Source organism: Seriola dumerili, unplaced genomic scaffold (assembly GCF_002260705.1).
Source record: "Seriola dumerili isolate Sdu_G_001 unplaced genomic scaffold, Sdu_1.0 BDQW01000017.1, whole genome shotgun sequence".
Taxonomy (NCBI): domain Eukaryota; kingdom Metazoa; phylum Chordata; class Actinopteri; order Carangiformes; family Carangidae; genus Seriola; species Seriola dumerili.
In genome coordinates, this window is record NW_019174272.1 from 614,271 (window position 1) to 626,681 (window position 12,411).

Below are 12,411 nucleotides of genomic sequence, written 5' to 3' on the forward strand. Positions count from 1 at the left end.
TTTTATTTATATTAGTCTAAAAATTACAGATATAAAATATATTCCTTAAACAGCTCCAAAAGTACAAAAAAATCAATCAGTTCTCTACATACAAAAATAACAGGCACTGAATTATTAACATCAAGATGGTAAACTTTATGGTCTCATAAACATGAATGTTTCATTTCTTTAAAGACTTTTTTATTCTCGCATGTCCGTATGTACACTGAAAGAGTTATGGCTTCATGAAATTGTTCATCTTCTCCATGAAAAGATCTCCCCACAACACGATTCCAATGTAAGAGATGGAGGACAAACTTCACAGTCCTCGATCTGTGAAAAAAATATGTTTTAAAGTGTAACCAAATACGGGGCTTCAGAAGTTGCAGTCTTTTTAGTATGAGATTCTCCTCTTGTATTACTCTCCCTCCTCTGTGGCTCAGCAAGAAAACCAAGTCTGGTGAGGCAAAAACAGGGACGTTGCACAAAAGGAAACAATCCTCACTTGACTTGAATGAGGACTGTGAATGCTATTACCCATCTGTTACACTGGCACCATGTCAGAAAGTGATCTCTTCAGGGCCATAGGGACAGGAGAAACAATTACAATGACCACTAACTGTTATGGTTTACAAATGGCCATGTGAGTATTGTTTTAAGACATAAAATGTGAACCTATCCTTTAAGGCTAATTACATCTAGAAAAATATACACCTCACAATTCTGTCTTGACTTCAGTCTTGCAGGTTGCTCATGTCCAGGCTGATCGAGGTCTGCTGTGAATCTGAAAGGGACAGTTTGATGCTGTTTTTAATACTGATAACATAAGAACATTTGGGAACTTGGAATATCAACATTCAGGATTGTCAGTCTCCTGCAGCTTAACTTTCGTCTTTTACCTTCTCCTGGTACCCTTTCTTGGCCATCCTCTGCATCTCAAGCCTCAGCTCCTCCTCTTGGATACGAAGAGCCTCCCTCTCCTCCTCTTCGTCCTGCTCTATCCTGCACTGCTCCTCCCAATGCTCTTGACGCTGCTGCTCCACCTACAGTGTATACACACAAATAAATATTAGGGCTGCTTATAGTCTGATGCTGTTCAACTGTGACAATTTAAGTAAGCTGCTCGAAATTGTTTTTTTTTTTTTAAGTTCTCAATGATGAAACACAAACAACTGATGCATTTGCTAACCTGAGCATTTAACTCTTGTATCCGTGCTGTCCTACGGCTTTCGTCTTGCTCTTTCTCCTGCCGCCTGATCTCACTCTCCAGCTCAAGCTCCTGGATCAGCTCTTCTCGTCTCCTCAGGGACTCCTCCTGAGCCTCACGGTTCTTCTGCATCTTTAGCTCCAGCTGCTGCTGTCTCCCTGCAAGCACCTTCCCAATACAGGAAAAATACAGGAAAGGTATTAATCTGTAATGTCATCGCTTAAATTTCACTCAATGTGTCAAAGTCATTTGAAACAAATTTACCTCATGCATTAGCCGTTCTCTGGCTTTTCTCTCCTTCTCCCACTGTGCCTCTCGTTTCTCCCATACATGCTGAGCTTCTTCTCTAAAATAATTGAGAAACATTGGTTTATATTTGAGGACAAGCAGGAGTCCCTTCCTGCGGAGTCAGGTTACTTGGATCTTGATGCTCACCTGTGTAGGATGTCAAACTCAGCCTCCCGTTCCCGCTCCAACTGAAGCTGCTCTTCAATCACTCGTTTCATCCAGGCAGCATCAGCGATAGCCCTTTCCCTTCGTGCGGTCTCCAGCCTCCTGTCGTCCTGCTCTCCTTCCAGCAAGGTGGCCAGGATCTTACGGTCGGCCTCCTGGTGGGCACAGAGGAATTCCAGGAAGACATCAAAACCAAAAAAGTGGATGGATTACATCTGGACTAATACACTGTGGTATCAGCAGGTAGACTCACCAGTTCCTCCTGCACTTGCTGTGCTCTCCTCTTCAGCTGAGCTCGATATTGACGGATCAAGAAATGCCTGGTGGAACATAAATTCGATGAGCCCAAGTATCAAGTATCATCTCACTTGTGATCAGTTATCTGCAGAAAGAGCTTCCCTTTACCCCATCTCAGACTTCTTCTGCCTTTCCTCCACCTTCCTCCTCTCCTCCTCTAGCTTCTCCAGCTCCCACTGCTTGACCAGCAGAGCCTCTTGCTCCTTCTTTAGACGAGTGGCCTGAGAGAAAACAAAAAAAAAAGGTGAAAAATGCTTAAATCTGCAATACCACTTTTCACACTGTGTCAAAGATCTGCATACCTCTTCTTCCCTCAGTTTCAATTCTTCCATCTGTTTGCGAAGTTCTTCTGCTCTCTCGCGCTCCTCTGCTTTCCTTTTCTCCTCCGCCTGCTTCATCCTCTCCAGAGCCTCTCTTCGGGTCCTTTCATACTCATTTTCAAAGTGCCTCTTCTCCTCTTGCTCTGCCACTTCTTGCTGCATGTTTGAAGAGATGGGTCACTTACAGTAGGTGTCTAAACTTTCTCAATTATGTACCATGTTGAGGTGACTAACCTGAGATTTCAGATTTAATACTGTGCTCACAGATGACATGAGCACTCTTTAATTAAAAATTGATTTGTTACATAAATAATCAGTTTAATGACTTGTAGGTCCTATGTGTCACCCCTGGCTTGGTGGAGGTAATTCTTCAGAGTACTAGGGAGCAATTTCTTCACTATTAGGTTTGATTAAAATTGAGTATAATACACCGACTCCTATGGGTCAAAAACACTTCTTATCCTTAGATGGTTATTAAAAATGCTTGAATAAACAGTAAGTGAACTGTTTTGTGTGGCATCTGTGATGGATTTCCTACCTTTTTCTTCTCAGATATCTGCTCCTGCCACTGGCTGACAACATGATCTTTATGTAATGCCGACTCAACCTGTGGACAGATTGAAAGAGCTGATATCTGACATGGACGTGACAGAGATACTGATGAACCTGACCCCAAGCGGAAAGGATACCACAACATTTTATTCTTTTAAGACAACACTGGACTCAGGTTAGCAGAAAGTCATGGAATATCTGCATCACTAGCCCTATTCGTTTCCAGATCAAATGGACGTCTTGACAAAAAGTGTCCTACTTTCTCTACTTGCTGGGCTCTTCAGACATACAGGATGATCAATGGATTCCTTAGGCCATTTATCACTTCACCAACAGTCAGGCTTTGAGGTAAGAGGTTTGGCAACTTGTCACTTTTGAATTAATAGTCAAAACTTGGCTACCTCTTGCAACTCTGGGTTGTTTTTCTTCCAGTGCTCCCTCAACAGCTCTTGAGCAAGCTAGGGATATAAAAAAGAAATATCAGGGATTATACACTGTATACTGCACTGAAAAGGAAATATGCATCCAATTCAATGCAACTACCTTTCTTCTTCTTTCCTCTCTTGCTGTACGAAGCTCTTCAGTTTTTTGCACCAACTGACTTGCCAATGTGCTTCTGTCAGGGACCACTTCCCTGAGCTCCGCCTCCAGCCGGTCTTGCTCCTCTTGCAGCATGGCCCTGAGCCGATTCCTGCGCTGCTCCAGGCTGGCCTTCTTTTCCTCTTTCAGTGTCTGTTTATGGTACGCTGACATACTGACAAAACAGCGAAAAAACACTTATATTTGTCTGCCATTTATCTGCTCATGCAACTAACAGGCAGTCAAACTACTAGAGACAAAGTACTATCACTTCACATAAATGGACCAAACAGATTTAAGGGAAGGCACGCTGATATTCTACGCATGTACAGTTTAATCAACAAGCAACTAAATGCTGTAAATGAGGCAGTGATTTGTACACTATTACCTTCAATATATAATTAATATTTAAGATATTATTTAGTTGGAAGATAACCAACATTTTTATTCATCAATGTACTGTAAATTTCTATATTTATCCAATTATCTAAAAATATGATCTTTTGTTAATTACACATATTTATAGTGTCTCACCACATGTACTGTGTGAGTATTTACTTATGGTGAAAATCCTGAAGATCACTCTTCTGGTGATTTGTTTGGTGTGATGGAAAAATTAAACCAGCTGATTTTTTGCTCTTCACAAAAGAACCATTGAGAGCCTCAAGTGTTGCCTGAATATGTTACAATTTACTGGGATCATAACTTTGTGAATCATTGCCTCTTTTAAATTTGTTTTGTTACCTTTGTAGTGCAGAGACCTTGTATATGGGATGATTACTTACAGAGTCATACTATCATATATTATATCATTAGATTGTTACTCTTACATTAATGTAAAAGTAGGATTTTAATGTTCTAGATGGTTGAGATGGAGGTGGAGATTATGAATTAATCTGCTGATTATTTTCTTAATTGATTTGGTTTGTAGAAATTCTGAGAACAGAGAGAAATGCCTGTCATAATTAACGAGAGCCCAAATGACATCTTCACAATGCTTTGTTTTCCCTGACCAAAAGTCCAAAGGCTAAACTTATTCTAAAAAATTAATAAAAATCATTAAATTAATCAAAAGATCAAGTTGCAAAACCTTACATTTCAGAGGCTGGAACCATGAAATATTTGGTATTTTTGCATGAAAATTACGAACGATTATTTAAATAGTTGCCAATTAATGCTCTGTCAATGGACTAAACAATTAACCATTTCAGTTGTACTTATATATATTGTTGGCCAGTTTCATTTAGACATTCGTTTGTGTGTTTTGGATGCAAAAATCTACAATATCTAACTCTGAAATGTAGTTGAGAGTCTCAGCTTTAGTACAGTAGTCTATATGAGTAAGTTACTTAGTTACTTCCCGCCACTGGCTTGCTTTATCTTTCTCATGATGTTTAATAGATTTCTGAAGTTGTCCAACTCGGATGGATGAAGTTACCTCTTCTGGTAGGAGTGACGGGAGCTCCACACCGCCTGTCTCTGGCTGCGGACACTCTGCTCTCTGAAGTACCGAGCATGCAGCTCCCACTGCTGTCGACACCGGGCCTCCTGCTCCCGCTGCCGGGCCAGCTGTCCGGCCAGCACCCGGGACCGGCTTGGCACATGGGCCGAGAGGGTGGGCAAAGCCATAGACCTGTATCATAATTAACATACAGCATAAGTAACCTCAACCTAATCCTGTCTAACGTTGCTTGTTTTATTATTGACGAGGTACCTGGCCAATTTAGCACTGGCGTATCCTAACACGAGCTATTGTGTGTGTTAGGTAGATGCTAAAGACCACTCGTTCACACAGATACAGAGATCCAGTTTACCTTCACGTCTCTGCTTGTGTTATATGTGTTGTTGTGCATGAAACATTTTTTTTACTTGAAAAAAATCAAAACAATATGGACAAAGCCTGAATGTTACACCTCTCATTACCCAGCAACAGTCACGTAGCTTAGTCAAGAGCCTTTATAGCTCGATAAATAATGAGCACTTACCTGTTCGGTGGTGAGGTGGGTTGCCTTTTCTTGGTGTTTGTCAAATTCAATCGATGTTTTGAATTTCCACACACATAACTCGCCTTTAACCAGTCCCCCAGTTTTCGTTTTCCTTAGTTACCGATACACTTCCTAGTTATACCCACGCTAAGGGGTGTAGTAAAGGCCAAAATTCATAGAAAACAGGGTGAAAACGCGAAACGTATTTCCTTCAAAATCAGTGTACAAAAGGCTTTCTTCTTTTTATTGTTATTGCCAGATTGTGGAGAATACTCCTTCAGCATGACATGTTCACATCTTTTTATTTAGCTCTTTAATGCAATAAGGAGACTTCGTCAATGGACTGTTTCACCAGTTATCTTCTGGAATAGGGCTACACAACATCTGGACCACAATCTTTTATTAACTGATTATTCACATTTATTATATTTAAACATATTGTGGTATAACTTTATATATAAACCTTTATTAGCTGTTGACATCTGCAGCTATCTTTAGTACAAATTTAGGCAGAACAATACAGTAAATGTGAAACGTTGACAGTATGAGTCCCCCATTCTATTGAGTAAAGACTCTTGCAAGAGCATGCTGTTAGGACTGTGTGTTTCTACTCATTACTACTATTTTTCCAGAAAATATCAGCAAGTGTTTCTCTTTTTTCTTTCCCTTTTGTCTGCTGTTGTTTTAGAATGACATAATACAAGATTAATAGGTATATAACAGTAATATATGATCTGGTTCCAGACCTTTTAATGCACCTACATGAATTAATAATTAATATTTAATAAATAAATAATGTTACTTTTGAAAAGGAAATTTCCAATTACTAACCCTGTTAAAAATGTAATACGAAAAAGTAAAGTAAAGTAATGTACTCATTACATTTGATTATTTTAGTATAGATTTTAGTCTGTTGGTGCCCTGTAGAAATTTCACAACAGTGACTTCTCCAAGTTAATATTTAATAAAAACACAATGCTGAATTAAGTTGGTGAGCGTTATTAGACCTCACACCTATCGCCTATCTGACCCACGTTGTCTGCAGATATGCCAAAAGAAGTTGTTCCTGCAAAGCAGCAGAATGAATGTTATTATTTAACCTTTTTACCGAAGAATACATTCGGTTGTAACCCATTTGTAATCACCAGCATTTTGGATTAGTTTTTTCTTGATTAGTTTTAGTTTTTTCTTAGTAACTGTAACAGTTTTGAATTGCATTTGTTTTTTTTATTGAATTATGTAATCCCGCTATGTGTAGGCTAACTGCTTACTCCCCGCCACAACAACTAAATGACAGTTCACCAACCTGGTGTGACTGTAGGCTACATTTTGAGATGTTCCACAAAACTCCATTAGTTGGCAGTAAAGGAGCATATGTGATTAAACGCAGAGGAAGACTAGTGTCAGCTGATTGGAGCACATCGGGTGCCGTTCTTGTGTTTCCTCTGGACTTCTATCTAAGAGCCGTTTATCGGACCATTTACCCGACAGGTGGCGATGACCCGGATCTATCAGTAACAAGTCGATCACATGAGCCGACGGGGCTGGATATCCCGCCGTCACCTGGGTTCAGAGTAGGTGTGTGTGTGTGTGTGTGTGTGTGTGTGTGTGTGTGTGTGTGTGTGTGTGTGTGTGTGTGTGTGTGTGTGTGTGTGTGTGTCCCACCCCTCCAACACACAGTTTCTGCTGGTGTCACTGTAAATCAGCAGTGGAGAGTTGACGGCCTGTTACTATCATTTCAGAGGTAAGAGAGCATCCGGACTAAAGAGATGGCTCTGCTAATGGAGCACCAGTTCAGACAGCTGCCAGCTGACAGACAGGTGGAAACGAGACCGTTTCTGGAGGCTGTGTCATACCTTCCACCGTTCTTTGGTAAGTGAAGTTTCCACAGTGTGACACAGCAGACACCATCTAGTGATATTCCTAGACATGAAGTTATTGTGGAAATAAATGTGAAAAACGTATTCTCAGATGTCACTGCCTGCAGAGAAATGGTGCTCCTCTACCTACAAATGTATTTCTATTCAGCTTGTTATAATGAGTTGTCAGAGACTTATAGTGACAGTATAGGCCAGATTGATGACACTGACAAAGTGATAATTAGTTTGAAGCATATAGATTTATAGAAATGTATCTTTCAAGTGCAGCTGACTGTTAAATTGGCTGAATTGGCACAAAAAAGATTTTATTTGAAAATAGCCCACTGCAATGGATGATTTTTCTAACATTGTAAATTTTTCATGTGGGATTTGTTCAACTTTGACTACTAAGCACAATACTTGTTGTGAGGGAAATCTGTCACAACACTTCTGTCAAGCCCAATGAAACGATCTTGCTCTTTCCAAATGATAATCTTTTTTTGGATCGTATTACTCTCCATCAAGCTGTCCACAATCCTTTAGCATGCATAATTTAATCACTGGCCTGGATTTTAAGTTGTGAAAATTGATTAGTATGGTGTTGAGTTCCCCTTGCCCATTCACTGGTGGCATGGTGCACCAGGGCATCTTTGTGTGACTTCATTCTGTATTAATATGCCAAAGGTCCTCTATTGAATTTGCCATGTGAAACCCTTGAGAGGAACCAAGTCTGATGTCGACATTAAGCTCTTTCCTCCTTGTCGCCATTGTTTTTCCTGACCTAGAAATTTCTTGGCCAACTTTCCTACAAGCCATTAAAGTCCTGCACACTCATAGTACATATGCACAGGTATTTTAAATGATCTCTTCTTCTTGGCTTGACTGACAACTCCATCACTCCTCTGTTAGTTCTGTTGCAGCACAACTGATATTTTTATGATTATTTAGTATCATTAAGTCTATGTTGTTCAGCAACTTCGGCAAACTCCCACCCTCCCACCTCTGTCCAACTTCACCCTGAGAACAGGTCTAATTACCCAGAATAATTAACAACTGTGTGGGTGTGCAGGACTGTTCACGAGCCAAGAGCTGAACAAATGATGCTGTTTTTTAATACATCATTATTCATCGGCTTATTCTTGTTAGAATACATTTTAGCTATAGTCTGTTTAATTGCGTGCAGCCTCCAGAAGCAATGTATGCATAACACAAATCTTTAACCTGTGAATAGCGTGGAAAATATAGACAGAACCATAGAAGATGAGGATGTCTCCGAATAAAGATATGTTGCCATCGGTGTTATGGCGATGCATCACATCAGCACAACAGACTTTGTCATGAGTAGTTTCCACTAACAGCTCAGGGGCTGAAAGCTGTCTGTTGTGTCAGTGGGTCAACCAGGAGCCGTGTGTGGTCGGGACACAAGATGTCTCATTGTTCACAGTCCTGTCACCAAATACTCAAGTCCTCTAGCAGCCTAATTAAAAGACACCTAATGATAATACTGTGGTGAGGCGTTTGGTAAGGTACTCTGGCTTTACCGTCCATTGTTCTTGTCGGCTGCAAGAACTACTCAAGCCAAATCTTTTCAATGTGCAATTTAAAGTTTTTTTTTTTTTTTTTTAAACATTTCTTCAGACAATGTTTGACAGCATTACATATAGATTTCATATCTGGTTGGTCTAGTGCTGCACTTCAGCCACACTATATCATAAATATATTAAACCCAATTAAATGACACCAACTTTGTAACTGCACAGTTTGCCCGTTTAATGTATTTTGGATACGCTGAAGCACTACAGTTTTAACTAGAATGTGTTCAGCATGAGTTTTTAAAGACAGATCCACCAAAGAGTCAAGAAGGAAAGCTAACTACTGAAAATGCAATGCCTTTCAGTAGTGCATTAAAATATGCCAGAGTCACTGACAAGTTTAAATATTTGTTTGTTTGTTTTTTTGCAAACTGAGGTTGCAAAGTGATAACAAATCTAAACTTTTCTGACAATATCCAACAATAAGCCATCAAACCTGCACTCAAGTTACTTCATTAGCTTCTGAGTTAGTTGATTTAGGTTGGTAATTGTTAAAAGCTCCAAAGAATGCTGATATTCTCAAAACAATATTATTTTTTCTTTATGTGTATTATATATCGGTTTTCACTCTCACTTGCTCTTTAAACTCTCAATCACATCCTGTGTTAATGTTTCTCCTCAGACTGCCTTGGCTCTACTATTTTTGCACCAGTTAAAGCTGACATATTTGGGAACATCACAGTAAGTACTGTTAATGTGACTTGAGTTAAATGTGTCTCTCTACTCTTGTATTGCTCATTAATTTTCAAATACTTTAAAATACATTGTTTTAACTACTAGAAAATCAAGGCAGTTTATGATACAAACCCAGGACGGTTCAAGACACTCCAGCAGATTCTGGAGGCAGAGAAGGAAATGCACGGAGCAGAATGGCCCAAAGTTGGAGCGACGTTGGCTCTCATGTGGCTGAAAAGGTTTGAGAAACTTTACATTTGTGTGTTTTTTTCATTGTTGGCAAGTTCTGTATCCATAATCACTACGCATGCCTTCTTTTTCAACAGGGGTCTTCGGTTTATTCAGGTCTTTCTTCAGAGCCTGGTGGACGGTGAGAAGGATGACAACAATCCAAACCTCATTCGAGTCAATGTCACCAAAGCCTATGAAATAGCCCTGAAGAAGTACCATGGCTGGTTGGTGCAGCAGCTTTTCAAGGTGAGTCGCCTAGTGTTTGTTTTATAAGAGATTCGTATCTTAGAGAGCAGACATGGCTTGGTCTGAGTAATTTGTTGAAAAATGCAAATGTTGCATCGTTGTTTGCTTTTAGGCAACTCTTTTCGCTGCTCCATATAAGTCCGATTTCCTGAAGGCCCTCTCCAAGGGTCGGGACATCAAGGAAGAGGAGTGCTTGGAGAAAATCAGGAAATTCCTCATCAACTTCTCTGCCACGGTTGATGCCATTTATGAGCTGTACAATAAGATGAATGCTGACCTTGACTACACAGTGTGACTGCCGGACGCTCCTCTTTCCTCCTGTGATCTACTCAGTTTACAAAGTCATCCGCATTATGCAATCTACACTTGTGCAGTCCACATCTCGACTTGGCTCCCTTCAGGTCTTCTGACAGCTCACTCTGAGAGTGTATTTATTATACTCATCAAATATTTGTGCACTTTTACTCATCTGTTTCCCTGCTCTGGCTTTTCTCTGTATGCCTTTTAGTCACTGTTTTTGATTCTGTTTTTTTTGCATCTGCAGATTTAAACACTGTATTTTCTTTGTTCTCCATTTGAAGAGTCAGGTCTCTTTATAGGACAACCATGTTAAATTAAAATAATTGCCAGATATTTATGTGAATGATCATGGGTATGCTCACAAATATGAGTTATATAAGTTATACCAAGAATCAAAGTGCTACTTAACTCAACAAATGTTTTTAAACCAGCAACAGGACTGTTACAAAAGCCTTAAGCTAACTTATTGATTTAATGAGCTACACAACATAATGCAAAACTATAATCTTTGTTACAGTAATTGGCATCTTATAGTGGTATTGTTTTGTTTTTAACACTAGATATATTGAAGAAAACATTGTTTTCATCTTTATCAGCAGGAAGAAAGATGCTGTTTTTATTTGAAATTATACCAACAATCAGAAAATTACATAAGAATTTAAACTGTTCATTTTCCTAATGCATTTGATTTCTCCTATATGAGGAAATAGCCATGGTGCCTTTAAGCAGCAGTAGCAATAATAGAACAAATTAAATTACCTCACTGAAATACAGGCCTATGGCTTTTATTTTGACATTATTATTTTCTATTTTGAAATCCAAAACACATTCCACTTATTTGAGAGAAGATGCCATATGTTTCATCTTATGCAACAAATGCTATATTTTTAAGATGCCCATTACCTTTAGGGATTTGATTCGAGTTTTTACTATTTAATGAACAATTTAACATCTAGAAAGTATCAAATCTAAGTATTACATTATTATAAAGTTATTTATTACCTTCAGTACAAGTTGTACAAAGTGTTTGATATCCCACATGTTGGACCCCACACAATACTTTGAAGGTGTACGTCCAGTGTTGTAAATGGCTTTTAACATTGCACACCTGTTGGTGCCTTAAGCTGGAGGTACAGATCATTGAAGTGACTATGTCAGCTCTTCTACCTTTAATCATATATATTTTTATACATGTCACCTTGTGTAAACCAGGGACACCAATTAATAACAAATGTTAATTATCACTGAGGGTCTGGTCTGCCTCTATTATACCTCTTTGTTATACAGGACTTGCATATATTTCTATTTTTCCAAAGCAATGCTTTATCAAGTGTTTTTTTCAGTCCACTCTGCTCTCAGGTTCTTACATAAAACTAAATGTATATTTTCTTTTAACCAAATTTTCGAGGGAAGGTAAAGTTTTTGTTGATGACCTCTGGTTAGTCTATGTTCTTCTGAGTGCATGCTCTGATATGTTTGTCTGATGTCTCTTGTGGCTGAAATTATGTTGCAGTGTGAACAGTGGAAATAACAAATATTGTATTTTCAACTCATGTAAACCATTATTTGCAATAAAAAAAATATGTGCAACAATTAATATGGTGTTCATGTTTTTTTCCTTCTCCGATTTCTTTCTTGAAGTTGTATTGTCTCTATAGTTTTCCAACACATTTCAGAATAGGCAATCAGCAGTGGTGGAGGGTGAATAAGTACATTTACTCCAATTCTATACTTAAGGACAGTTCTTTGGTATTTGCACTTTACCTGAGCATATTTTTAGTTGCCACTTTATATCTCTATTCCACTGCATTCAGAGGGAAATATTGTACTTCTACACCAATAAACTTTCTGACATCTACTTGTTACTTGGCATTTTATATACATAGTGCTGAATACATTGTGAATGCACTGAAAACCATATGCTCAATTTATAAAATATGATACATTGTTATAAAGTAATCTACCAAATAGTTAGTAATACAATTAATGATCTTCATTAGGACCAGATATGACATTAAAATACTGCTTATATGTTAATGCATCAGTAACAATAAGTTCATAATTAACAGTCTTGCCCTTCTGCTGTCCGAGTGCATTTACTTTTTCAAATTATGAATGCTGGACTTTTGCTTGTAA

At 38.7% G+C, this 12,411-nt stretch overlaps 2 protein-coding genes across 4 annotated transcripts; one reads left to right on the plus strand and one right to left on the minus strand.

Annotated features, from left to right (window-relative positions):
• Positions 1 to 48: 48 nt before the first annotated feature.
• tchp (trichoplein keratin filament binding) lies at positions 49 to 5,459 on the minus strand. 2 transcript variants are annotated; one of them, XM_022751484.1, is made up of 14 exons: positions 5,373 to 5,459; positions 4,826 to 5,020; positions 3,352 to 3,562; positions 3,210 to 3,266; positions 2,795 to 2,863; positions 2,239 to 2,412; positions 2,045 to 2,157; positions 1,893 to 1,959; positions 1,622 to 1,794; positions 1,451 to 1,532; positions 1,169 to 1,354; positions 879 to 1,022; positions 694 to 763; positions 49 to 312 (listed from the first exon to the last, which is right to left on the minus strand). In XM_022751484.1, the coding sequence occupies exons 2-13, from the start codon at positions 5,014 to 5,016 to the stop codon at positions 731 to 733; spliced, it is 1,500 nt and encodes a 499-aa protein (XP_022607205.1). In that variant the 5' UTR covers positions 5,017 to 5,020; positions 5,373 to 5,459; the 3' UTR covers positions 49 to 312; positions 694 to 730. The 2 variants fall into 2 exon arrangements, with proteins under 2 accessions (XP_022607205.1, XP_022607197.1); XM_022751476.1 differs by having other exon boundaries at positions 49 to 763.
• A 1,323-nt stretch (positions 5,460 to 6,782) lies between these two features.
• Positions 6,783 to 11,849, plus strand: gltp (glycolipid transfer protein). 2 transcript variants are annotated; one of them, XM_022756405.1, is made up of 6 exons: positions 6,783 to 6,950; positions 7,115 to 7,244; positions 9,446 to 9,504; positions 9,604 to 9,737; positions 9,825 to 9,975; positions 10,088 to 11,849. In XM_022756405.1, the coding sequence occupies exons 2-6, from the start codon at positions 7,142 to 7,144 to the stop codon at positions 10,268 to 10,270; spliced, it is 630 nt and encodes a 209-aa protein (XP_022612126.1). In that variant the 5' UTR covers positions 6,783 to 6,950; positions 7,115 to 7,141; the 3' UTR covers positions 10,271 to 11,849. The 2 variants fall into 2 exon arrangements, with proteins under 2 accessions (XP_022612126.1, XP_022612136.1); XM_022756415.1 differs by having other exon boundaries at positions 6,783 to 6,946.
• Positions 11,850 to 12,411: the final 562 nt, after the last annotated feature.

Coding starts and splice junctions, on each gene's coding strand:
- tchp (XM_022751484.1), bottom strand. CDS start 5,016: ATGGCTTTGCCCACCCTCTCGGCCCATGTGCCAAGCCGGTCCCGGGTG. Junction 2,864..3,209: donor ACAACCCAGAGTTGCAAGAG/GTAGCCAAGTTT, acceptor ATCTGTCCACAG/GTTGAGTCGGCATTACATAA. Junction 1,355..1,450: donor GAGAACGGCTAATGCATGAG/GTAAATTTGTTT, acceptor TGTATTGGGAAG/GTGCTTGCAGGGAGACAGCA.
- gltp (XM_022756405.1), top strand. CDS start 7,142: ATGGCTCTGCTAATGGAGCACCAGTTCAGACAGCTGCCAGCTGACAGA. Junction 9,505..9,603: donor ACATATTTGGGAACATCACA/GTAAGTACTGTT, acceptor TTTAACTACTAG/AAAATCAAGGCAGTTTATGA. Junction 9,738..9,824: donor GCTCTCATGTGGCTGAAAAG/GTTTGAGAAACT, acceptor CTTTTTCAACAG/GGGTCTTCGGTTTATTCAGG.